This window comes from Typopeltis vanoorti, chromosome 3, assembly GCF_054136105.1.
Source record: "Typopeltis vanoorti isolate ZY-2024b chromosome 3, IOZ_Tvanoo_1.0, whole genome shotgun sequence".
Taxonomy (NCBI): Eukaryota; Metazoa; Arthropoda; class Arachnida; order Uropygi; family Thelyphonidae; genus Typopeltis; species Typopeltis vanoorti.
In genome coordinates this window covers 169,871,227-169,898,383 of record NC_143551.1, presented here as the reverse complement: position 1 = coordinate 169,898,383, position 27,157 = coordinate 169,871,227, and the positions used below count along the sequence as shown (strand labels likewise).

The 27,157-nt window shown below is 35.7% G+C and overlaps 1 protein-coding gene across 1 annotated transcript in view; it reads left to right on the top strand.

The window, feature by feature from the left end:
• The window catches only part of Rpn1 (regulatory particle non-ATPase 1), a 243,607-nt gene that overhangs the window by 170,233 nt on the left and 46,217 nt on the right, over positions 1–27,157 (top strand). The window contains exons 15-16 of the mRNA XM_090416189.1: positions 8,840–8,910; positions 15,281–15,445. Of these exons, the coding sequence (XP_090272315.1) occupies positions 8,840–8,910; positions 15,281–15,445 (236 nt within the window). The remainder of the gene's footprint in view (positions 1–8,839; positions 8,911–15,280; positions 15,446–27,157) is intronic.

The window sequence follows — 27,157 nt, the reverse complement described above, 5'->3', positions numbered from 1 at the left end:
CCTCACAACAGAGACTCCTTACCTTCCTTTTAAAGCAGTATCATTTCCTTACATCCGCATATAAAGTTTACCATGGAGATTGAAAAAGACAACAAGTGATCATTTTTAGATGTCCTTCTCATCCGTTCACCTTCAGGTATTCTTACAACAACAGTTTACAGAAAACCAACTTTCACAGGTCATTATATTCTCAAAGAATCTGCTCATCATCCTTGTCAATAAACAGGAATCATAAAATGTTTAATCCGACGAGCCAAAACTTACTGTTCAACTTCTCATTTATTACAGAAAGAACTTTCAACTATCAAACATCACATGAAACTAAATGGCTTCTCCGAAAAGAGCACACAATATCTTTTCGATTCTTACAATCCAACACAGAACAGCAAAGATTCGATAGGCGAGTTCCAATTCCTTACATTTCCGGGATTTCAGAACCAATTTCAAGAATTCTGAAGAAATATGATTTAACAGCCACTTATATATACCTCCACCCATTTTCCTTCATTTAAAGATAAACGCTCAACCTTGTCTCTACCTGGTGTGTATCAAGTTCCTTGTAATTGTAATCTTTTTTACTTTGGACAAACTGGACATTCTATAGAAAAAAAATTCAAGAGCATCAGTCATCAATTCAACACAACAAACCCGAGAAATCTGGATTAGCTCAGCATGGATTAGAAACAAGCCACAACATCCTTTGGTCCAAGACTCTCCTCCTACACAGATGGTGCTACAAATTTGAACATTTATTTAAAGAAAGTGTGGAGGCTTTACTTCAATGTCCTAACTTGAATCATAATGACTGTATATCTATATCAAAAATTTGGGAAAGTTTAATCAGGATAACACATTAAATTTTTTATTTTTATTTTATTTTATTTTTTTGTAAATTTCCTATATTAGTCTAATGTTATTTAAGATTATTATATGAATTTTTGAATTAATATCTTTAATTATGACTTTAAAAATGTTTACTCTTAGCGATATGACATCACGCAGCTCGTTCTATGTGTGAATGATCAATTGTTCGTAGTCCACCTTGTTTTTAAAACTATTCTTATGTAGCCACTGAAGATGGTTTGTAATATTCAGACCGAAATATTTGGCAAATTAAACATTATTCTTGTGTAAACGTGTATATATTTCTAATCATTATGTCACAAGTATCGTTAAAAAATCATATTAAATAAGTTTAATTCATGAAACTTTTTTGCCTTATTATCTAGGGCAGTATTTCTCAAACTTCAGCTATCCACATACCCTTCTTAAATTTTCATTATTACCAAGTACCCCCTAATTAATTAATTAAAAAAATAAATTCATTAATTAATGAATAAATAAATTCATTAATTAAAATTAATAAATTAATTAAAAATATTAATTAAAATTAAATATCTATTTTATTTGAATTTATGTGTTCATGTAAACTAAAAAAATGATTTATTTTTAAATTTTGGTTCTCTAGAGATGTCAGACGACACAATTATCAATTTCATTTGATCCAGATGCAATATCAACATTTTCTTGTTGCTTACAGCTACTTGTATTTGCTATATTGCTCTCTTTTGGGAGTTTTATAAATCCAATCTTTAACCAATCCATACGTAAGAATTTGAAAGCTAAAAAAAATACTGTATTTACTTGAATATAACTCTTAACTTTTTTCCCAAAATTAAAGCTAAAAAATCGTGTTGTGAGATATGTGCTGGAATTTTTGGAAACTAAAGTTTTCAGAAAAAAACTGAAAAAGGTGCGACTTACGAAGAAGCTCCTACTCGCTATCACTACTTTTGGCATTGAGAACAGTTTCTTTGTGTGCATCGTCAAACTCATCTACCCAAATAGCATTATCTTCTTTCCCATTATTTCAAGCAAAAATTACCAGTAATTTACAAGACTTGAGATACATAGAGCAGTGAAGAACTGTATATGATTGGTGCGGTATTAACAAAAGATCGCGCAAACCAAAGACAAATTAGCATTTCAGAAGTTGAGTTGAAATGCTAATTCCTTTCTGAATTCCATAATACCTGAAACACATTCACTATATATTTCTTAGTTTTAACACGTTAACGACAGGGGTGGTGTCAAGCAAAATCATATGTTACACCGGCAACATATGGTTTTGCTTGGTCCAACAGCAGTTTCTGTTGGAGAGAGGATGTTATTCATTAGTTAGTGCCATTTTATCCTGGTTCTCTCCAGTTGCACTGTTTGTTGAAAAAAATAATGACTCCTTTAATTATGCATAGTCGAAAATTGCCATGTACCTCTAAAGACCTTTCGTGTACCCTTGGGAGTACACGTACCACACTTTGAGAAACACTGATCTAGGGCATCTCAGCATGTTGACAGTGGAACCTAGTTAAAATGTAAATAAGTATTTTTTAAAAAAGTGCCACTATAGCATAAGTAAGGCAGCAAATGGTCAGTATATTCCTAATTAAAAAATTGCACAACTCACTCATATAAATATAATAAGACAATGATGAGAAATTTAACTATACATAATAAATAACGGAAAAACTCACGTAGAAATATTATTTAATAGTATAATTTTCGCCTGTGTGTCACAGGCATCTTCAGTACAATTAGGCACAAAAATTAAACACTAACTGACAATTCCAAAAAGCGCCACCTAAGTAGCTGGTGTAAGATAACTAAAAAGGTCAATAACTTTCCTAAAAAAAAAAAAATTTAATACAATAAAAAGTTAGGAAAGATTAGCTGATTTGTAAAGTACTATCTCCCATAAAGGGGATAGACGTAAGCCGTCGGATCTGTTTAAATTAGGAGAATGAAGTAGAGTTTCACATGCTTCTTTATAAAGGCGTTCCATGAGAAACTGACTTTTGTGAAGAACTCTGTGTCTAGTGAAGATGGCATGTTCTGCAAGTCCAGACTTTTCAGGTTTAAAGTATTCAATATAAGATTGGTGTTCTTCTAGCCGAATGGAGGCAGATCTTCCCGTTTGTCCGAAATAACATAATCCACAAGAGTACGGAATCTGGTAGACACCTGGATGATTAAGATGTGGAAGCTTGTCCTTTGGAGAAGCGAGAAAGGTGGAGATTTTTCTAAACGGTCGAAAGGCAACAAAAATATTCAGTGGTTTTAAAATTTTTGCTATACGTTCACTGATGCCTTGTATATAAGGGATGGTAATGCGCGTTATTTCCTCTGTGTTTGAAGAGGGAGACATATTAAATCTACTCAAAGTTCTTTTAATGAAGCAATTCTTATAGCCATTAGATAGAAAAGAAGAAGTTATATATCGTATTTCTTTCTGTAAAAGATCGTCTGTAGAACAAAAGGAGTGGGCCCGATGAACCAGTGTTTTAATAGTTCCTGCCTTTTGACTGGGATGGTGATGAGATTCTGCATGGATATAATGGCCTGTATGAGTCTTCTTTCTATAAACTGAGAAATGTAGGTTACCATCTGGTTGGCGAAGAATTAGAAGATCTAAAAAGGCTAACTGCTTATTTGATTCTACTTCTAGGGTAAACTTGATCCTAGGATGAAATGCGTTTAACTTATTGAGAAATTGTTGAAGTTCATCAGAAGAGCCATTCCATACAGCAAAAATGTCATCGACATATCTGAACCAATGTGTAGGTTTGGGAGAAATATTGTCAAAGATACGTTGTTCAAAATGTTCCATAAAGAAATTGGAGATAGCAGGAGAGAGAGATTACCCATTGCTGTTCCTTCAATTTGTTGATACAACTTATTTTTAAAAGAAAAATAACCAGAATTTATTACAAAATCAAATATAAGTTTACAATGTCTGAAGGAAATTCCTGTTGTAGTAATTCAATACTTTCCGAAAGAGGCACATTTGTAAATAAAGAAACAACATCTAAACTGATCATGACATCAGAAACGTCCAAATGAAGATCTGAAATTTTATTTTTGAAATCCAAAGTATTTTTTATATAAGTATCAGTTCTTCTAGTTGAAGAGGAGAGTAAATTAGATACAAAATCTCAAAATTTTTAAGTTGGGCAACCTATACAATCTACGACTGGTCTTAACGGAATGCCTGGTTTATGAACTTTTGGAAGACCATACCCAACTTACAAAATCTCAAAATTTTTATCTAATTTACTCTCCTCTTCAACTAGAAGAACTGATACTTATGTGCTCTTGTGGATTATGTTATTTCGGACAAACGGGAAGATCTGCCTCCATTCGGCTAGAAGAACACCAATCTTATATTGAATACTTTAAACCTGAAAAGTCTGGACTTGCAGAACATGCCATCTTCACTAGACACAGAGTTCATTGGAGAAAGACAAGAGTTCTTCACAAAAGTCAGTTTCTCATGGAACGCCTTTATAAAGAAGCATGTGAAACTCTACTTCATTCTCCTAATTTAAACAGATCCGACGGCTTACGTCTATCCCCTTTATGGGAGATAGTACTTTACAAATCAGCTAATCTTTCCTAACTTTTTATTGTATTAAATTTTTTTTTTTTTTTTTTTTTTTAGGAAAGTTATTGACCTTTTTAGTTATCTTACACCAGCTACTTATGTGGCGCTTTTTGGAATTGTCAGTTAGTGTTTAATTTTTGTGCCTAATTGTACTGAAGATGCCTGTGACACACAGGCGAAAATTATACTATTAAATAATATTTCTACGTGAGTTTTTCCGTTATTTATTATGTATAGTTATGTCTACTCACGGTTTACCTCTTTTAAAACTTGATGAGAAATTTAATAATAATATAACAATAATAATAACAATAATAATATAACCAGAGGTCATCATATATTATGTTGATGATATATTTGTGATATGGAATGGTTCTCCACCAGATTTGAAACTCTTTGTATTGAAAATAAATGTGATCCATTCTAGCATTCAGTTTACCTTGGTGGAGGAGAAAAACAATTAGCTAACTTTCTAGGTTTGTGGACTCTTTGCTTGATGGTAGTTTGCAATTCTCCATTTTGTGAAAGGAAATGCTTACTGATCAGTACTTTCATGCTACTTCTCATTATCATTGCAGTCAAAAAGTTGGATCCGTTAATGCCTTATTACACTGTACTTATAGTTGTTCCACTAAAGTCCATCTACACTGAGTTGAATTATATCAAATCTGCCTGTTTAAAAGATGGTTTTAATGAGTCCTTGATTGGCAAAGCATTTAATAGCTTTATTCTGATGGTCTCTGGGAGAAATTGCTTGGATTCTATTTACATATATTAAAGAAATTCCTGAAGGTATTGCTAAAGTTCTGAGACCTCTCAACATCCGGGTGTCCTCGTCCTTCTAGGAAGATTTCTACCTTCCTTTCCTCATCTGCCTTTATTCAGCTTTTCAGGTGTCTATCAGATCTCTTATTCCTGTGGTTTGTCATACTTCAGACAGTCTGGTAGCTGTCCATCATGAGGAACATAAATCTTATATCCAGTATCATGAGCTTGAGCAGTCTGACCTAGCTAAACACGTTGTCTTGACCAAATGTGGGTACCTTAAAAACAAGCTTTTACGCAAAAGTAGATTCCTTGTAGAACAGTTACACAAAGAGAGCTGTGAGGCCTTTGTACATTGCCCAAATTTAAACAGATCTGATGGCCTTTGGTTATTCCTTTTTATGAGCAATATTATAGTATCGATCTTCTATAAATTCCTAATTATTGTCTTATAATATTTACATTGTGTGTGTGTGTGTGTGTGTGTGTGTGTGTGTGTAGAGAGAGAGAGAGAGAGTTAAAAAAAAAAAACATTAGGAATTTGTTTACCATTTGCTGTCTTATGCTATGGTAATGCATTTTAATCATGTTCCATTGTCGACATACTGAAGATGCCTTAATGAGGTGAAAATTTTGCATCTATTAAATTTATTTTCATAAGTTTTAGTTTGTCCTTAATTTTTACAAACATACAGCTTACGTACCTATTTTGAACATGATGCAGCTGATGTTTTCAGTGTTCTTGCATATTTTCATAGTTTGTCATTTTATGAGGGTGGTCTGAAAAGTTCTTGGTGCCTTGACCATAGATGGCAACGCTATCAGCATGATTTTTTTTTTTCTTTCTAAGTTGGTACATCTCATAGGCATCCATTTGAAACTGCAAGTCATTCTATCGAGTAGTTTGTTTTATGCTGTCTGAAGCAAAAGTGTTGTCTGTATCCCTTGAAATGGATAAAATTGAGTATCGTGCGGTTATAAAATTCTTTGTAAAAGAAGGTTTAACGGCAAAAGAAATTCATTCAAAGTTCATAAAAGTTTATGGGCACTCTTCTCCTTCATTTTCGGCAATTAAGAAATGGGCTGCAGAGTTTAAATGTGGCTCCACGTGAAGGACGTCCAAAAAGTGTAACAACACCAGAAATAATTGATCACATGCACAATATGGTATTGGATGACCGGCGAGTCAAAGTGAGTGAAATTCCTGAGCCTATAGGCATTTTAAAAGAACGTGTAGGATATATTTTGCATGAAGAATTGCAAATGAAAAAGCTTTGCACAAGATGGGTGCTGCACTTGCTCACAGGAGATCAAAAACGCACTCACATGAAAATCTCTGGACAGTGCTTGGAGCATTTTAACAAGAATAAAACTGATTTTGGGTGTTGGTTTATTACTATGGATGACACTTGGATTCACCATTACACACCAGAAACCAAACAGCAGTCAAAACAGTGGACAGAAGCCTGTTGTTCAGCGCCAAAGAAGACAAAGTCAGTTCCATCAGCAGGAAAAGGTCATGGCATCGGTGTTTTGGGATGCTAAAGGCATTTTGTTTATTAATTATCTTGAAAAGGGTAAAACAATAACCAGGTAATATTATTCTGATCTTTTAACAAGACTAGATGAAAAAATTGGTGAGAAAAGACCTGGTTTGCACAAGAAAAAAATTATCTTTCATCAGGAAAATGCACCCGCCCACAAAGGTGTTTTGACAATGGTAAAAATTAAGGGATCTGCACTATGAAGTGTTGGAACATCCATCCTATTCCCCAGATTTGCTCCCTCTGACTTCTATCTCTTTCCAAAACTAAAACTCTTCCTCGCTGATCAGCATTTTTCTTCGAATCAGGAGGTGATTGCAGCTGTAGAGGGGTATCTTGCAGATCTTACTGACAACCACTGTAGGGAGGGGATAATGGCCCTGGAGCATCGCTGGAATAAATGTATTAGTCTTAAGGGAGATTATGTAGAAAAATAAAAATACTTTTGAAATTATAAATTCATTTTTTCATTGTTAAGCCGAGAACTTTTTAGATTACCCCCGTATTTGCGATTTTCATATGAAATCGCAAATACGAATTTAGTAAAGGAATCCTACAGAGTTGTACTGTATTTATATAAGAGTATTTATTTAAGCTGTATAAAATAAAGGGCTGAGTAGAATATCTGCAATTAGGTTCAATGTTCACTTAATGATGCTTAATAAAGCATATTGATGATGGAGATAATGGAGATAATGTCAGTTACTGGAAGTTTAATAGACATGTGTTAGAGATTTAATTTTTAGATAACGGCTTCACTTAGTGGAGTTGTTATTTATAAGTTATTTAAAACAGTTGTTATTTAAATAAATTTATATTTATTATATATTTATTATATAGTGGAGATATTTGTATCTTTACACTTGATTTACAGTCATCCTCCTCTGCCTCTTTCAATTGTAATTGCTAACACACAACTTAAATATGACTCTGTTGCTCTGTATAATGTTTAATTTATGCCATATAATTGTAATGTTTTGAAAAGCTTTTTGCTTTCCACCTATGTCATATGCCTTTTCAGATATACAAAGCTTAAATATAGATCCTTATTATATTCCAATGAATTTTTAGCTTTTTGTCTTAAAGTGAACACCTTTTCTGACCACCCCTATTTTGCTTTACTCTTTCTCATTTTTCTCTTACATGGATTTTTTTAACTTCTTCTCAAATATGCTTGCATAAAAATTATATAGAAAACTCAGCAGGGAAGTCCTCTGTAATATTTACCTTTTTATAGATGGGTTGTATGAGAGCTCAGTTCCGATAATCTCGAATTTGGTCATATTTCAGATCATTGGAGTTTATCCAAGTGTGTGTGTGTGTGTTCTGAATCATGCTGTGCAGTTACTATAAACTTTTATACCTCCATACTTGAGTATTTTTGGTTGAATATCATCAACTCTTACTGCCTTTTTACATTTCATGTTTTTGATGGCTTTGTCTTCCTCAAATGCTAAGTACTCTTGATTGCATTCCTGGTAAATATTTTTTACCATTGTTCTGTGACTTCTTGTTTCATTTGCCGGTAACTTCATTTACAGAGTAATTACTCCATGCATCTAGAATATCTTTATCTTCAGTTTTCATGTCACCTTTATCAATTCTGATTTCTTTAACAGTACTCTTTTCTCCATTTCTAAGCTTTTTTCATAGTCTCTAGAAATTTCACCACCATTATGATGTTTACCTTCTATATTCATACCAAAGTCTTTCCACTATTACTTTTGTTTAGCTACCTTTTTCACATTGCTTCACTTTCTTACATTTTTTTGTATATTCTCTGGGGGGCATATGCTAACTTGCTTGGAACTTTTGATATGCTTTCTCCTTTTCTCTGTAACTTCATGAGTGGTGTGCTATGGAGTTGAGATTTTTCTTTTCTTATAAATGATTCATTTATAAGAAAATTATAAATGAATAATTTATAATTTTTATTATTAAATATTAAATTATATTTAAACAACTTTTACAAAGTTATTTAGCTTTGATTTGTTATAATTATTTATTATCGTTATAAATTTTTATTCTGATTACTTACTAGTCATGGTTATTATGTATTTGTCAGTTCCTTTTGGATATTTAATTATAGGTACCGGAAATGTTTTAAAAATCCAACATCTTTTGCATATATGCAGTGAGCATTATGAGCCAGCTGAAAAGGTATTTATTTTTATAAGTGCACTCACATTTATGTATCTATGTATATTTATTTTGATATATCAAAAGATTTATATAAATATGTATTCCAATTAATTGCACGTAAGTAAAATTTTACTTGACAACTTTGAAAACATGATTATTACAAAAACCATCTTATATATTTTGCCTGATTTTATACTTTGATTTAATTATTTCTCCTGAATAATTTCACATTATGTATAACATTTTAATAACAAAGCTATTTTAAAAGTTAACTGTTTGAGTTCTTTTCATTTCAAGCCTACCATTATAGAACATAGCTGCTGTTAATAATATAGGCTGTAAAGAAAAGTGAAAGATCTGATAATATTGGAATCTTGACAGATAGCAGATTAATTTGGACGAAAATTGTTGATAAGACGTTAGTAACAGTGTACCATTTTTATGTGGTACTATTATAATCGTTCTTTACCACCACCCCCGGAGTATCCAGGCATGTACAAGATTTTGTGTGAATGTGGCAAACCATATTACGGCCAGACAGCTAAATCCATCCTTTACGTATGGAAGAACGCCAAAGAGACATATCCTACGATAGGACCAGGGCCAGTGCTCTCTCTAGCGACGTTCTCTTCTCTATCAATTCGGATGAAGGTGGCCAACACCTTGTAGACTGGCCGCAAACTTCTAATATCCATGTGTGTTATAATGAACTCGAAAGAAAGATTATCGAATCTAGAGAAATATCACTCGATTCATCCCATATTAACAACAGCCTTAGCTACAATCTTTCTGATGCACACATTGCCACTGTCCAGTATTGGCTCACTTATGACAGCTCACGCACGTAGTCAACTTCAATTGGAACTCCAGCACACACATTTCTTTTTTAAAATGTACTATTGTGTTTTATACTAGATCTGTTGATGTAATTTTATCATGTCGCTGTTATCTTATATAATTCTTTGCCTGTGATACCTGAAGAAGTTGATTTATTCAACGAAACTAGTAGTATCTTAACATTAAACCTTTTTTTTTTTTTTTCATTCTCGGTATATAGTCATTCAAACTAATTTTTTATGTGTGTATATGTATATATATATGTATATGTATATATATATATATACACATCCATAATATACATATTTATATACAACATAGAGGCCACGTACTATGTGCACCAGCTGTTGTATTTGTGCTTGAATTCATGCACACTGCTTGCACACATAATATCCGATGGCACTCCGTTCCGATCACGCACCACTCTATGAGGTAAAAATCTAGATCTCACTCTCTCTCTCTCCTTGGCATCATTCATTCTCATCTTCCAATGATGTCCTCTCTCTTTTCTTCCACCCTCCATACAATGAAAAATTCTATCAACTGAAATCCTGTATTATCCATTCAGAAGTTAGCCTCAATCATATCACCCCTCTTTCCCTGTTTGCTAGTGTCTGCAATCTACAAATTTTTAATCAGTCTTCATAAATAGTATTCCACAATCCTGATATCATTTTAAAGACACTTTGTACTTCTCCACTGTATCAGAATTGCAAGGGAAAACCAGGAGACCAGACCTGTGCACAATAGTCCAAGTGAGGTCTTAACCAAGACCTTGTAAAGAGGAAAAACGACTTCCTTATCTTTACATGTCAAATTTATTTCAGCAGTGCAATATCTTTTGAGTTATTGTATTACTGTAAAAGTAAATGAGTTGCATACAGTAAATAGTTGTATGTTGTCTTTCAAATCCTTCCCAATGTCATTAATGCACAGATTGAATAACAGTGGACCAAGGGCTGATTGTGATACACCACTGATTACCTTAAATCTTCCATACTCACATCCCCCATATACCTTTTTGATATCTGTCAGCCATTTTATAATCCAATCTCATATTCTCCAGTTTATGCATTAGTCTTCCATGCTGTATTCTGTCAAAAACCTTAGCAAAATCCAAAAGTATCATGGTGTTTCCATTTCCCTTGTCTAGCTCAATAGTAAAATTATTATAGAATGTGGATAAGTTGCTAAACCATGACTTTGTTTTTGAGGACATTTTCTGGTATAAGCATACACAGAAGAAACACACGATGAAACATTAGAAATACAGTAATTGTCATTATTCTATGTGTGCATGTATAGTCTTTTTTTTTTTACTGTGACAGCACGTCAGTTTAGATGTTGGTAACTATTTTAAGGACCCTATTTAGAGCTTCCATTTTTTAATATTGATCTGTGTGTATGTTCTAATTAAAGCCCCAAGTACCAGTAAATTTTTAAAAAAAATGCACTTGTATACATACTAGATTGCCACATTATCCTGAGTGATTGTGAAATGAAATAAATTCTTCCAGTAAGTCCACAGATAATGCTCGCAAAAATTAAATAACATAAAAAAAAATTTTAAATCTCACTGGTTTGTAACATATTAACTGAATATTTAAATCTTCATTATATTCATTATGTTTTTAAAAAAAAGAAAAGTTACATTTCCTCTTCGATTTTTTTTAAGAATGCTCGTGTAAATTTTGAGGAAGATATTCCACTGCTTGAAAGTTGTGCTACAGTATTTTATGGTAGGACTTTATTCTTCAGCATTTCCCGATTTCTCTGATTTTTATTACCTGTGCCCTCTGTTAACAGTAAACCAGACTTGTATTATTTTTTTATTTGAATTTCACACTAGAATTAAAACACATATGAAATCTGTTTTAATTCTAGTTGGTCATTGGATTGCTGAATATAAACTTCCTGGAAATGTGTGTTCAGTATGAACTTTTTCAAAGTGTTATCATCATCATCATCAAATTCCTGCCATGTACCCACAAGGGGTGTACAGGATATGATAGTACTACATGAAAAACTTATATCATTACTAACTTCCGATCTACAATTTTCCTCCAAATCAGTCTGTTACTTGTCAAGACTCCAACATTATCAGATCTTATATTTCTATCGTCTAAGGCACTTTGTACCGTATCAATCCACCTATATCTTGGTCTTCCTCTGGGTCGTTTTGCTGCCAACCTGGCAGCAAACACTTGTTTTGCTAATCTTTCCTTGCCCATTCTGTTTTGGTGACCATACCACCTAAGATTAGCTCTGCTAACGCATTCCTGGATGCAGACAATGTCAAGTTCTTTCCTAATATCCTCGTTTTTAATATGATATTGCCATTGATGCCATCTGTTCACACCTATAATCTTTCTCAGGGCTCTCATATCTGCAGTCTCTAGTCTTTGGTCAAGTGTTTTACTTCTGACCCAGCTCTCAGATCCATAAGTTAAAACTGGTTTGAACACTGTCTTGTATCCAGCTAATTTAGTGTTCCGACTAATTTCTCTCTTATTCCATATGAATTTATTCAATTGACTTCCCACCATACCAGCTTTGCTGATTCTGTTGTCTTTTTCTATATTTAATTTACCATCTTCACTAAAAATCGTGCCTAAGTAGCTGAAATGTTTTACTTGTTCCACAGGTTCTCCATTCACAACACAGTTGACATTTTCAATGATTCTGCCTATTTTCATTGTCTTTGTCTTTTTATTGCTGACCTTCATACCATATCTATTACAACAGCTATTCAATTTAGTCAGAGAATCTTGCAGACTTGTAGCGGATTTATTTAGAAGTATACCATCATCTGCATAAAGCAAAGAACTAACATTAACATCTCCAATTTTGATATCATGTCTAATACCACTTTCCTTCATAATGTGATCCATATAGATAATGAATAACAGAGGGGATAATGTACATCCTTGTCTCACACCAGATTTAACATTAAACCATCTTCCTGTACTTCCTTCAATTCTAACTGCTGACTTACAACTCAAATAAAGACTAAGTATTGCTTGATATAATGCCCCATTGACACCATATAACTGCAGCGTATTGAATAGCTTCTCTCTTGGCACCTTGTCATATGCCTTGTCCAAATCAACAAAACTTAAATACAGATCTTTGTTATATTCCCATGCTTTCTCGACTATTGTCGTAAAGTGAAGATCTGATCCTGATAGCCTCGTTTGGCCTGAATCCAGCTTGTTCTTCACCAAGCTTTTCTTCCACAATTCCTCTCAACCGTTTCTCAAGTATGCTTGCATAGATTTTGCCAGGAACACTCAATAGGGAAATACCTCTGTAATTCTCACATTCAGTTTTATTTCCCTTTTTATATATGGGTACTATGAGAGCTCTACTCCAATCATTGGGAATTCGTCCATCTGTCCAGGCTTTCTGAACTATGCAGTGCAGCCACTGTAAGACTCTTATACCACCATACTTCAGCATTTCTGGTCGAATATCATCTACTCCAGCTTCCTTTCTACATTTCAAGCCTTTGATGGCTTTTTCTACTTCAAGTAGGGATATGTATTCCTGCCTGCATGCTTGGTCATGTTTTTTACCACTGTGCTGTCATCACTGCTTGTTTCATTTAGCAGTTTTTCAAAGTAATTACTCCATACTTCAAGGATATCTTTTATTCCAGTTTTCATGTCACCTTTATCATCTCTAACTCCTTTTACAGCACTCTTTCCTCCATTCCTAAGCTTCTTCAACAACCTCCAGAATATTTTGCCACTTTCTTGATATTTATTTTCTTTTGTTTAGCTAGTTTTACACAGTGTTTAGCATTCTTGCATTTGTCTCTATATTCTCTAAGAGCACAAGCTGACTTATTTGACAGGAACTTTTGATATGCTTTCTTCTTTTCCTTCACTGCCTCTTTAACTTCCTTTGTCCATCAGGGAGTTCTGATTTTTCTATCCTTGCAGACAACCTCACCACATGACTCTCTGGCTGAATCAATCAGTGTTTTCTTGAAGGCTTGCCACTGAATCTCCAAGGTTTGGTTCCTGGTCTCAAACTCTTTCATTTTTTCTTCAATAATCTTTGTGTATTTTAGTCTACAGTTCACATCTGAGAGCTGCTCAACTTTTATTCGCTTTAAAACTTTCTTACATGTTATTCTTTTCAATATGAAATTCAATTTTATCCTGCTCAAGACTAAATAGTGATCACTTCCAATTTCAAATCCTCTGTCCACTCTTGTGTCCTGCACTAGGGAGAAAACATCACTATCAACAATAACATAGTCAATGAGACTTTTCTTATTCCTAGCCTCTTCTCTCCATGTGAATTTGTGCACATTTTTATGTTGGAACATGGTGTTAGTAATAACCAGTCCTTGTCCTGAGCAGAACTCCAACAGATATTTGCCATTATTATTAGCTTTGCTGTTTTCTCCAAATTTTCCCAAAATATTTTTGTATGTCTCGCAATCATTTCCTGCTCTGCTGTTTAGATCCCCAACAAGGACCAACTTTTCCTTTTTCATTGTGTCAGTTGCTTTTTCTAAAGCATCAAAAAATTCCTCCACTTCTACCTTAGTAGAACCTTCTGTGGGACCATAGGCACAAATAACTCTCATTGTCCAGTTCCCCATTCTCAAATTTGTCCACATTACTCTACTTGAGACTGACTGCCATTCAAGAAGATTAGCCTTGTATTTTGTGTTGAATACTATGGCTACTCCTTCTTTTCCTTGATTGTCATTGCCTGAATATAACATTTTGTATTTCTTGCTCAAAAAAAATCTCATCAGTTTTTGTCTTTTTTGTTTCAGTCACCCCTATTATGTCGATCTGGTACTTATCTAATTCCTCAGCTAGCTCCATTTCTTTGCCATTCAGGCTTCTTACGTTGATAGTACCGATCTTTTACTCTGGTGATGTTGAGTTGGGGTTTGTTTTCTGATTTGTTCCAGTAGCTGACTTTTCGCTGTTCGCCCTAGTTCCCTGGCGAAAACAACGGGGGCCTTGTTTAACGACGCCCCAGCCGGCATGAAATTTTGTCATATTGTACCATCATTTTTATTTTGGTTTAACCAATAAGAATACAATTTGGTCGGCTAAATCCCAAATTGCCAGCCCATCCTCGTTTGTTCAGTATTCAAGTAGATACCCAATAGGGTGCACCACGAGAAGGTGAGGATTGGACATTAGGTCAGAAGCCCTGGTCGGTTCTCCGCATTCCTTTAAAGGCTATGTGGAGGTCTCCTCTCAGTTATACAGCTTTGACCCTTAAGCACCCCTCAAAGTGTTATTGATATGTTAATTATGATTTATGAATATAAACAGCTATAAATTTACAATATACAAATACAAAACAAAAGTTAATTCACATATTTTAAATATGAAATTATACTATTAAAGTATATATTAAAGTAATGGAATCAAATTGACATTGGCAAAGAATTCATTATAAAGTTGAAATTGTTCTAAATTTTATTTATTTTTGTTTTGGAAAGAAAGTTATCCCATTCACAGTTGATCAAATCTATTGCACATGTTTTGAAATGCGAGTCATGTAATTGTTGCAGGAGGATAAAAAAGATGACAAAAAAGATAAAGATGAGAAGAAAGAAGATAAGAATAGCACTCCAGATCTGTCTTCACAACAAGCTGTTGCTGTTCTTGGAATTGCTCTAATTGCTATGGGAGAAGATATTGGGTCTGAAATGGCATTCAGGACATTTGGACACTTGGTAAGTATTTTGAGTAATTTCCCTCATGAATGTGAATGAAAGCTCAGTGACATTTTTTTTTTTCATTGTTGATAAAGAAACAGTATTTGCTTGGCATTGTTGCTTTGATCATCTCCATTTCCAGCCTCAAGTGGAAAAAGCTTTTTGCCACTTCTCTTTGAGACCATGGTGATCATTAAGGTTTTTATTCAAAATTCTGTGGTTTACTGTTAGTAACAGATAAATTGTGCTGAAAGCAGTAAGAATATTAAAGAAAAAAATACTAATATACAAATCATTATCTTGCAGAATGCTCTGAGAATAAACTGCTTTAACTTGCATATACTAAAGGTTCAGAACATAGGTAACACTGTACAAGGAGTGCAGTTCCATAAGGTAGAGATGTAAAAAGAAGAGATTTGCGACTTCCTATGCAATGCCAAGTTGCATATACAGTTGACACTGCACAGTCGATAATGCAGCCATCAACTGCAGCTTGCATATCAGGATTTAAAAAAAGAGAGAGAGAAGAGTAATTAACCAAACTGGCATCTGTTACAAACAGCATCCATGCAGGTAGCTATGGAAAACAAAAGGATCATTTTAGTCGAATTGTCTCTTCTGGACAGCTTCTTATATTTTACATAATGTTGTTTTGGTGCACTACTTTCGCATTTCCTTAATATTCTAAGATTTTGTCAAATTACAAAAAATTCGGATTGTATAGATTTTTAATAGCGAATTTGAAACTGCTTCAAAATTTCTGCATTATTCTCCAGTTATATATCCACCTGTACTTGAAATAGAAAAGCTATCACAAATCTGAAAATGTGGAAAGGCAATAGAGTAGATGATATTTGACCAGAAATGCTAAAATATGAAGGTATAAAAGTTTTAGTTGTTACACTACATAATTCAGAAAGCCTGGTTAGAGGATTGAGTTCCAGATAATTGGAGTAGAGGGCTCACAGTACTCATCTATTTAAAAAAAAAGGAAAATAAAGCTGAATATGATAATTACAGAGAAATTTCCCTACCGAGTGTTCCTGATAAGATTTATGCAAGTATTCTTGAGAAACGGCTAAGAAAAATTGTGCAGTAGAAACTTAGAGAAGAACAAGCTGAGTTCAGGCCAAATAGAAATAGTTGAAAAACTTTGAGAATATAACAAGGATTTGTATTTAAGTTTTGTTTATCTGGAAAAGGCATATGACAAGGTGCAAAGAGGAAAAGTTCTTCAAAATGCTACAGTTATTGGGTGTAAATGGGACATTATATTGAGCAATACGTGGTTTCTATTTAAGCTGTAAGTCAGCAGTCAGAATTGAAGGAGGTATACAGAAAGATGGTTTGATGGTAAGTCGTGTGCGACAAGGTACATCATCTCCACTGTTATCCATCTATATGGAATACATTATGAAGGAAAGCAGTATTAAATCTAATTTCAGAATTGGAGATGTTAATGTCAGCTCTTTATTATATGCAGATGATGTTATACTTTTAAATAAATGCAGGATTCCCCAACTAAATTGAATAACTGCTGTATTAAACTTGGTATGAAAATCAGCATTAAAAAGACGACGAAAATAGGCAGGAATGTTGAAAAATCAACTGAATGGATAACCTACAGAACAAGTAAAACATTTCAGCTATTTAGGCACGCTTTTTAGTGAAAATGGCAAATTAAATTTGGAAGTAGGCAGCAGAATTAGCAAAGCTGGTATGTTAGCAAGTCAACTGAATACATTTATATGGAATAAGAGATTAGTCAAAATACTAAATTAGCTGTATACAAGACAGCTAGCTTAGTATCATATTATCATACCATTTTCAAACTTATTGTATGTTCAAACCAATTTCAACTAATGGATCTGAGATCTGCATTAGAAATAAAACTCTTGATCAAAGACTGTGGACAACAGATATGAGAGTCCTGAGAAAGATTAGGAGACTGAACAGTGGCAGCATCATATTAGAAACGAGGCTATTAGGAAAGAACTTGACATTGTTAGCATCCAGGAATGTCTTAGCAGAGCTAATCTCAGGTGGTATGGCCACTTAAACAGAATGGGAGAGAAAAGATCAGCTAAACAAGTGTTCTTTGCCATGATGGGAGGAAAAATACCCAGAGGAAGATCAAGATGTAAGTAGATTTAATATGATAAAAATGCCTTAGAAGACAGAAATATAAGATCTGATAATATTAGAATGTTGACAGTAAACAGGCTAATCTGGAGGAAAATTTTTGATAGGAAGTTTGGAATGATGTTCCTTTTCATGTAGTACTATCATAATTTGATGATGAATTAATCATCATCAAATTAATCATTTGATGATTAATTCATTCTCATCAATTTCCTGAGGAATTTGACGATGATGATGAATTAATGTTTTTATTTTACTTCTGGGACATCCATGTTGCAACTTATATTTTGCAGGGCTGTTTTCCCTGGTACTGCTTCTCTATTGTGATAATTTTTCTTCACAAGAGCTTTCTCTGTGCTCAAGTGAGCCAGTGACCAGGTTTGTTGGATAAAAGTTCTGATATAAGCCTATAAAATACTTTCCAGTCCATGAGAGACTCGAAAACCTCCTTTTCTGAGGTCGAAGCTTGAAAGAGACCTGTGATCTTCTATTAATGTAAGAAGGACTTAATTTCACTTATGTTTGATAAATGGGACTGTTGTTACTTGGTGTCAAAGCTAGATAACTGAGAAGATTACAAAGAAGTGAACATGGCTTCATACCCAGTTTTTGGTGTTCTCACTCTCCAGTAGTCTACCTAATGCCAGTTATCCATTTGGGTGCTGAATGCACAAGAACAAGGATGTCAGCTTCGAAAACAATTTGAAAAAACACAATGGAGACAAAATGGAGACAGCAGTTGGATCATTGACTAAAAAAACAAGGAAAATTGGTGCAGAAATCAAGTGACACTAGATTACTGGAGACCAGTATGCAGGCACTGCATAGGAAACGTTCAAGAACCTTGCAGTCAAATATATACCCTAGAGAGAGCCTTGCATACCCACTTCACTGACCTCCGTGGTCTCAATTCCAACCTTAAGTGTCCACTGCCATCTCCAGGGTACCCCCCCCCCCCCACCTACTCTTCTTGGTAGAAACCCAAATTTCACTTCTCCCCAGCACTATTCATCTCAACTTTCCAAAGTACGCACTCTTTAACGCTTTCCTACCCAAGGGTAGTATCTGTGCATATATCCACTCTGGCATACCCTGCCAGAGAGCACCATCCTAGAATCACTCGACTTTGATCTTCTTTGGTTGAAAATCTCCCTTTCTCACTTAGTCAAATTCATTCGCTGTCTCTATCACTCCTTTAATGCCACGAATCAGTCTGATCTCTTTAATTTTCTTTCCTTAAAGATTGATTTTCTCCAGTCCCATTTCAGTAACAGCAAAATCATCTTCCTAGGAGATTTTAATGTCCACAACACCAACTGGCTTTCTGCCTCCAGTTGTGCAGATCTAATGGGCAGAGATGCTGAAGCATTTGCCATCACTAACAACCTTACACAAATTGTTCACATGCCAAACCAGAATACCAGATAACCCTAACCACATCCCAAACATCCTAGATCTATTCACCAGTGAACTTTCCAAAAAACACTGTGAACGTATCGGTACACAATAAATAACGGAAAAAACTCGCATAGAAAGATTATTTATTAGTATAATTTTCGCCTGTGTGTCACAGGCATCTTCAGTACATTAAGCTCAAAATTAAACACTAACTGACAATTCCAAAAAGCGCCACCTAAGTAGCTGGTGTAAGATAACTAAAAAGGTCAATAACTTTCCTTAAAAAAAAAAAAAAAAAAAAAAAAAAAAAAAAAAAAAAAAAAATTAATACAATAAAAAGTTAGGAAAGATTAGCTGATTTGTAAAGTACTATCTCCCATAAAGGGGATAGACGTAAGCCGTCGGATCTGTTTAAGTTAGGAGAGTGAAGTAGAGTTTCACATGTTTCTTTATAAAGGCGTTCCATGAGAAACTGACTTTCGTAAAGAACTCTTGTCTTTCTCCAATGAACTCTGTGTCTAGTGAAGATGGCATGTTCAGAAAGACACAGAGTTCATTGGAGAAAGACAAGAGTTCTTCACAAAAATCAGTTTCTCATGGAACACCTTTATAAAGAAACATGTGAACCTCTACTTCATTCTCCGAACTTAAACAGATCCGACGGCTTACATCTATCCCCTTTATGGGAGATAGTACTTTACAAATCAGCTAATCTTTCCTAACTTTTTATTGTATTAATTTTTTTTTAATTTTTTTTTTTTTTTAGGAAAGTTATTGACCTTTTTAGTTATCTTACACCAGCTACTTAGGTGGCGCTTTTTGGAATTGTCAGTTAGTGTTTAATTTTGAGCTTAATGTACTGAAGATGCCTGTGACACACAGGCGAAAATTATACTAATAAATAATCTTTCTACGTGAGTTTTTTCCGTTATTTATTGTGTATCGATATGTCTACTCACGGTTTACCTCTTTTAAAACTTACGGTGAAAGTAGTGGGCACCCTAGGTAATTCCAACCACAATCTAGTGCTTTTCTCCTCCCCCATACAACAATGCTTACACAGCCACTCCCATACAAGAGTAGTTTGGCATTATAACAGTGCCAAGTGGGACAACCTCTGACTTCTATGCCTGGCTGTAAGAAAATTATCAATGAAGAAAAATATCAAAAAGCAGGAAACTTGCAGCCTGTCCAAATGGCAGCCAAGCCTTTTGGTATCTTGTCAAAGCAATTTGTCGTAACTTTTGTTCAACACTATTCCCACCTCTATCATACCCAGATGGCTCTATTGCATCATCATCCACAGAAAAAACCAATCTCCTGGCTTCACACCTTGCCTCCAGTGCACACATAACTGACCATAGTAAATACCTCCCAACCATTCCAGATGCCCAATATGCAATGCCCCTATATCTTTTTCACTAGAAAGAGATCAGAAAAATATTGTCTTAAAAAAAAAAAAAAACTCTTCTGGCCCTGGCCCTGATTGCATTTCTCTAATTGTCCTGGAGGTTGGCTCCTATCCTTTGTTTCCTGGAAATTGGTCTATGTTCAACCCATTCCCAAGAAGGGTGACAAATCACTGCCATCAAACTACTGTCCCTATCTCACTCACCTCACTCCTCCTAAAGTAATGGAGAGAACCATCAATTCCCAACTCCTACACCACCTCGAAGGCACCCAACTGATAAATGACCACTAATATGGATTCCATCTCTGAACAAATGCCATGGAGAAGTTTGAATCTCAAGTGGTCGCACTTGATATCTCCAAAAAAACTATCAATGCTTTCAAAACAGAGTTTTGGAAAGAGCAAAAAACAGGAAATACCCGTCGTTTGGCCTGTCCCTGGACTTTAGCAGTTGGATTGCTAGCTTTCTGTGTAGATTGTGTGATGGTGAATTGTTCCTTATCCTCTCATCATTCAACTAATGCCAGGATTCCACAAGGTTCTGTTCTCTCATTAACCCTCTTCCTTCCATATATCAGTTACCTACTTCAGCTGATTTCCAACCCAATATACAGTTTTTCAGATGAGGGCACATTGCACTCCCCCCCCTTCATTTGATAAACTTTACTCTTCTACACAAATCACTTCAACCTGCAGCACATCAACCATCACTACCCTTATTTATGATTTCCAAGCTATTCTCCAATGAGGTTCAGATAGCCTTGTCTGTTTCATTGCTAGCAAAACCTAGTTTTGCCTTTTTACTCGCACAAAAAAAAAAAAAATTCTCCCAGTATTACCTTTGACAAATTTTCAGACAAGATGACATTTCTCTCTTCTTGGAATCACCATGACATCAAGCCTTTCCTGACATAAACAGGCATTGTCTCCTCCATTGTCACAATACAGAAGGCAATTAGACTGATTAAGAACCTATCTCTTATCAACTCAATCCTCCCACTTTTGCACAAGCATTTGGTTTCTGCAATATGCCTATTCTATAAATATTTCCATGGCAAATGGTCATATGCAATAGCATCAATAATTCGCCCACTCAGTACTACATCCATTGGAACAGGTGCAGCTGCCTCCCAACATCCCTTCACAGTACATCTTGAAACTTAAAGAACAAGTTTCTTTTCCTCCTTCATCTCTGCTACTGCTGCATTGTGGAACAGTCTTCTCTGTTATGTGTTTCCCAAGGAATACAATATACAGGCTTTTAAATCAAATGACAAGTTTCTCCTTCCCAATCCACTATCCATACACGGCACTAATGTACTATAGGTTGATTAATCAACTTCTCATGTGTAGGCTCAACATAAAGAATAGTTTGTATTGACACACTACATACAGGGTGTTCGGGATAAATTTGACACATTTATAATTAATTATATTTTTCCGTAAGTTACATGTATTAACACACACTTCTCTTCGTTTAAAAGTTTGGACCCTTCTTCATTCATATACAAGATGTCAGAAAGGATGGATAGCTGGAACCCACCTGAATCATGGAAGAGAATAACTTGTATCATGATGATTCGTGCCCGCCATCAAAATAAGGATATTACGACTGCTGCCCAATGCTCCCTGAATACAGTAAAAACAATCAGGCATGAACTAGAGACTTGCAATCGTGACTACGAGGATGTAGCAAGAAGAAAGATCCCTAGCAGACGATCTGATTGCGTTCGTACAGCAGAATTCCTCGCAAATCTGCAGGAACAGGTGTTGAAGAACCCTGGCATTGGAATTCGGGCTTTGTTCGTGGAGTTGCTAACTGTAGTCAAGCCCTGGATAACAAGGGTAGCCAATGGTAGGCCGTATGTATGGCAGCAGGATTCGGCCCCTTGCCACACCTCTGGGAAAAGTCAAAAATGGTTGTCTGAAAATTTCTACGACTTCACCAGTCCAAATGTTTGGCCTCCAAACTCCCCAGACCTTAACCCCATGGATTATTTTGTATGGGGCGCAGTTGAAAAAGACACCAATCGCACTTCCAGTAATACAAAAGCCCAGTTAATGGATAAAATTAAAACAGTTTTTGCAGCCCTTCCCAGGGAGACTGTAGCATCAGCTTGTTCGAGGTTCCGAAGCAGAATTGAAGCTGTGATCGATGCTAATGGTGGTTATTTTGAGTAAATCTTGTTGATAGTATTGTAATTAACTCTGCCTGTAATGTTTTTTTGTCAATTCATTAAATTTAATAGATACAAAGAAGATTTTCTTTTTCCTTACGAAACTGTCAAATTTATCCCGAACACCCTGTATGTGTTATGGTAGTATAACACAATCAAGTTGTTGTGAATGAGATGTTTTGCTCAGTCTGAATAGAATTGAAGATCATATTGACTATTATCCAATCATATCCTATTATGAATCCTATCCAGTATTAAATTAAGAAGCAATGATAAAGAATTTGTAATGTTGGAGGCTTAATGGATTTTTTACAATACTCAGAAAGGATTAAAAAAGAATTTAATACTTCCTATATTTCGTCCTAGTCACTAGGACATCTACGGGGATTACAAAAATAACTAATGTAACATGAACACAAATATCATACAATACTAAGCCCAACCACGTGGGTGACACTAAAGTCCTATCTAGGTGGAGCGCCCTCTAAGGGTGGTTGTAGGTGGCCTGGAATGTATGGTGGGATCTCTAGTGATGAGTGTTTCCCAAATCTTCGGAAGCTTAATGCAACCGTATTTATTAAGATTTGGTTGATTTCTAAGAGCTGCTGCTGCTTCTAAGAATAGTCTCTCTTTCTTGAATTTGCTGTGATGGAGCATGGTGGTTTTCTTCCATGATACCCTGTGGGTGGTGTCTAAGACATGGTCAGCCAAGCCTGAATGACCATAGTTGTGTTTACAGATGTAAGACTTGTGTTCCTCTAGGCGGATGGATGCTGATCTGCCTGTCTGTTCAAAGTACGCCAGCTTACAGGAACAGGATACTTTGTAAACTCCAGGCAGAGAGAGAGGAGGGAGCTGATCTTTCGTAGAACGGATAAGGGTAGCAAGTTTGCAGTGGGGCTTATATGCTGTGTGTACTTTTTTAGAATCTTGGCTATTTTTTTGGATGTGCCACGGATGTAGGGTATGGTGATGGCATTTTTAAATTCTTGTTGACTAGGACGGGGAATGGGAGAGGAACTGATTATTTTTTTGATATTGTGATCGCTGTAGCCATTGGAGAGGAAAGTGTTGTGTATGTGGTTGAGCTCAGTAGTGAGGGTGATTCCACTGGAACAAAGATTGTGGGTTCTCTTGGTAAGAGTTTTAATAATGCCATATTGTTGAGAGGGGTGGTGGTGGGAGAGTTTGTGAATGTATCTGCCTGTGTGTGTGTGGGTTTTCTGCATACAGTGAAGGCAAGTGTATCATTAGGCAGGCGTGTGACTAAGGTGTCTAGGAAGGGTAAACAATTGTTCTTTTTCTTTTCCATAGTAAACTGGATTCTTGGATGTAGGCTATTGAGATGACTGAGGAAGGAGTCTAATGTGTCTGGGCCATGAGGCCAAATAGAGAACACATCATCTACATATCTTAGCCAGATAGAAGGCTTGAGTAGGGCTGAGTCTACTTTGGACAGACAGGCAGATCAGCATCGATCCACCTAGAGGAACACAAGTCTTACATCTCTAAACACAACTATGGTCATTCAGGCTTGGCTGACCATGTCTTGGACACCACCCACAGGGTATCATGGAAGAAAACCACCATGCTCCATCACAGCAAATTCAAGAAAGAGAGACTATTCTTAGAAGCAGCAGCAGCTCCTAGAAATCGACTAAATCTTAATAAATATGGTTGCATTAAGCTTCCGAAGATTTGGGAAACACTCATCACCAGGGATCCCACCTTACATTCCAGGCCACCTACAACTGCCCTTAGAGGGCGCTCCACCTAGATAGGACTTTAGTGTCATCCACTTGGTTGGGCTTAGTATTGTATGATATTTGTGTTCATGTTACATTAGTTATTTTTGTAATCCCCGTAGATGTCCTAGTGACTAGGACGAAATATAGGAAGTACTAAATTCTTTTTTAATCCTTTCTGAGTGTTGTAAAAAATCCATTAAGCCTCCAACATTATGTCCTCACAGCACTTAAGCCTCTACACACAGATAAAAAATTTGAGCTTGCAGAGGAATTAGAGATAAAACACATTAGCTTAAAGATACCAAGAGCTTATATACTTGGTTTAATCCTTTATCCAGGTGTAAGCAAACAAAGTTTGGGCCTGAAATATAATCAGAACAGGGCAACTCGCATATAGAAGCTAATGACTTCACATCACTTGCCTTAGTAACTGTAATGTAAAGCACATATCCTTACAAGTATGTATAATGCTATGCATTATGGGAAGGGTCACTACCCAGACCGGTAGAAACACAATAAAGGTTGAATTCAACCTTTATTGTGTTTCTACCCCTTTACTTTTATTGAGGTCAGTGGGCGCCAGATCCACTGACGAGACAGGGGAATTAAGTGATAGAAGGGAGATCCAATGCAGTACCTTCATTTTGGATGTAAATGTTAACTTGGTCTAGAAAATAACAGATGACTAGACACAAACAGATATATCTGGAGGGAGCTTTTGTTGAATGAGAAATATTATCTTTGGGATCAAAATTAACACACTTCTTCAAAGAGCATTTCAAAGAATGCTGCTCTCATATTTGAAAATTGCAGTTCTAAAATTTACTATTATGCGCTGGAGAACATCTACAAACAATGTGATGGATACAGCCTTTTTATAAGTTTATATATGTGACTGAATTTATAAATCTGTTTTTTCAGATCAGTCATGTGACTGATATTTTAAAAATATTTACATAAAAACTACACACACACACACACACACACATACAGGGTGGTCAAAGTTTCCTTATTTAAGGCCTTATAGAGTGCCATCCTGTGATCTAAATGCTGTGAAACTTTGCAGGAATGCATTGTATTCCATGACATTTCCATCCAGCTCCGGAACTGGAAGGAAATGTCATCAGGAAGGTAAGGGACTTTAGATACTTAGGTTCAACAATGGAAGAAGATGGAGGGGCTGAGAAGGAAGTGGGATGCAAGATATAAGCGGGTTGGAGGAACTGGAGTGCTATGCGATAAGAGGGTGCCGATCAATATGAAAGGCAAAATCTATAGGACAGTAGCAAGGCCAGCTATGATGTATGCTATGGAAACTGTGGCCCTGAGGAAAAATAACATCAGCAGGATGGAGGTAGCAGAGACGAGAATGAGGTGGATGTGTGGTGTGACCAGAAAGGATAGTCTGAGAAATGACTAGTGAGGGGAACAGCGAAAGTTACGAACTTAGGAGCGAAGATACAGGAGGTAAGGTTGAGATGGTTTGGTCATGTGATGAGGAGGGAGGACGAATATGTGAGAAGAAAGGTCATGCAGATGGATGTGCAAGGAAGGAGGAAGCGTGGGCGGCCGAAGAAGAGATGGAGAGAGCTGGTAGAAGAGGACTTGAGGATGAAGAACTTGGATGTGGTGACAGCCCAAGACTCATCATCATCATCGAGGAAACTCATCATTAACAGCGACCTCACTTAAGTGGTACAAGCTGCAGAAGAAGATTGTATTCCATGGGGAAGCGTTATCTGAAAAAAAGTTCCAAAATTCACTGCTGGGGGGGGGGGGGGGGGGGCACTGTATGATGTACCAAATGTAGATTTAATTTTTCTGTGTGAGTAAGGGAAAAGCAGTACAAGTAAATAACACATCTTTATTCACATCCATTATGCATTCACAGGCTGTACTGTCCAATGTGCTGACTGAACTTCCCATTCTGGGAAGTTCAGTCAGCACATTGCACTGTGTGTTGAACTGCGGAATGCATTGGGACTGATGTTGCACATGTACTGCATTATGCTGGTTTTCAACACTGCCAAGTTATCAGGATGATCCCAATAAACCGTGTCTTTCAGAAATCCTCAGAACCAGAAGTTACAGCAAGGAATATTTAAGCGAATGTCAGTCGACTTTCAGAGTCCTATTGGTACAACTCATGTCACTTATCTTGAATGTGGAAATTCAGTAAAATCTCTCATGGAATTTTCCAGAAAGTTGTGTAAGGTACACTCGTGTATTTTGATACAGCACATTTACTTCAGGAACCAATGCTATTATTCATGGCCTGCTCCACACATTAACAATTTCATTCACCTGTTGTGAACTGATCACTGTGTTTCTTCAAAATGACTAATCATTTGTCACAGAACACATGGAGATATTTGACCTAGAATTTGTTCAGGTGGCAAAATTTGCAGACTATAGCAACAGCATTGCATTTGTTTAGATAGATGACACTAACCTTGTTCCAACATGAAAAATCCTGTGTTGATCTTTTTAAACCTTCCTGGCACCAGCTGAGGTGAATTTTGGAACTACTTTTTTTTCTCCCCTTCTCAGATATTGCTTCAGCAAGATAAGGTCAAGGCACCAGGTTGGTTACATCCTGGCTCCCCAATGGTGGAAGACAAGCATCTTCGATTTGCAAACTTGTCACAGCATTTTGATCACTGGGTGGTACCACACAAGGCCTTATACAGGGTTACTTTTGTAAAAATAATCATAATTTTAAATTCTGAATATTTTTACTTATTGCTTACGTTAGTATGTTTATTAGTTTTAGGAATAAACATGCATTGTTGGCACTTGTGATGTGCCCATTATTGAAATTAATTTGTCAAAGTGATATGTAAAGCATTTAAAA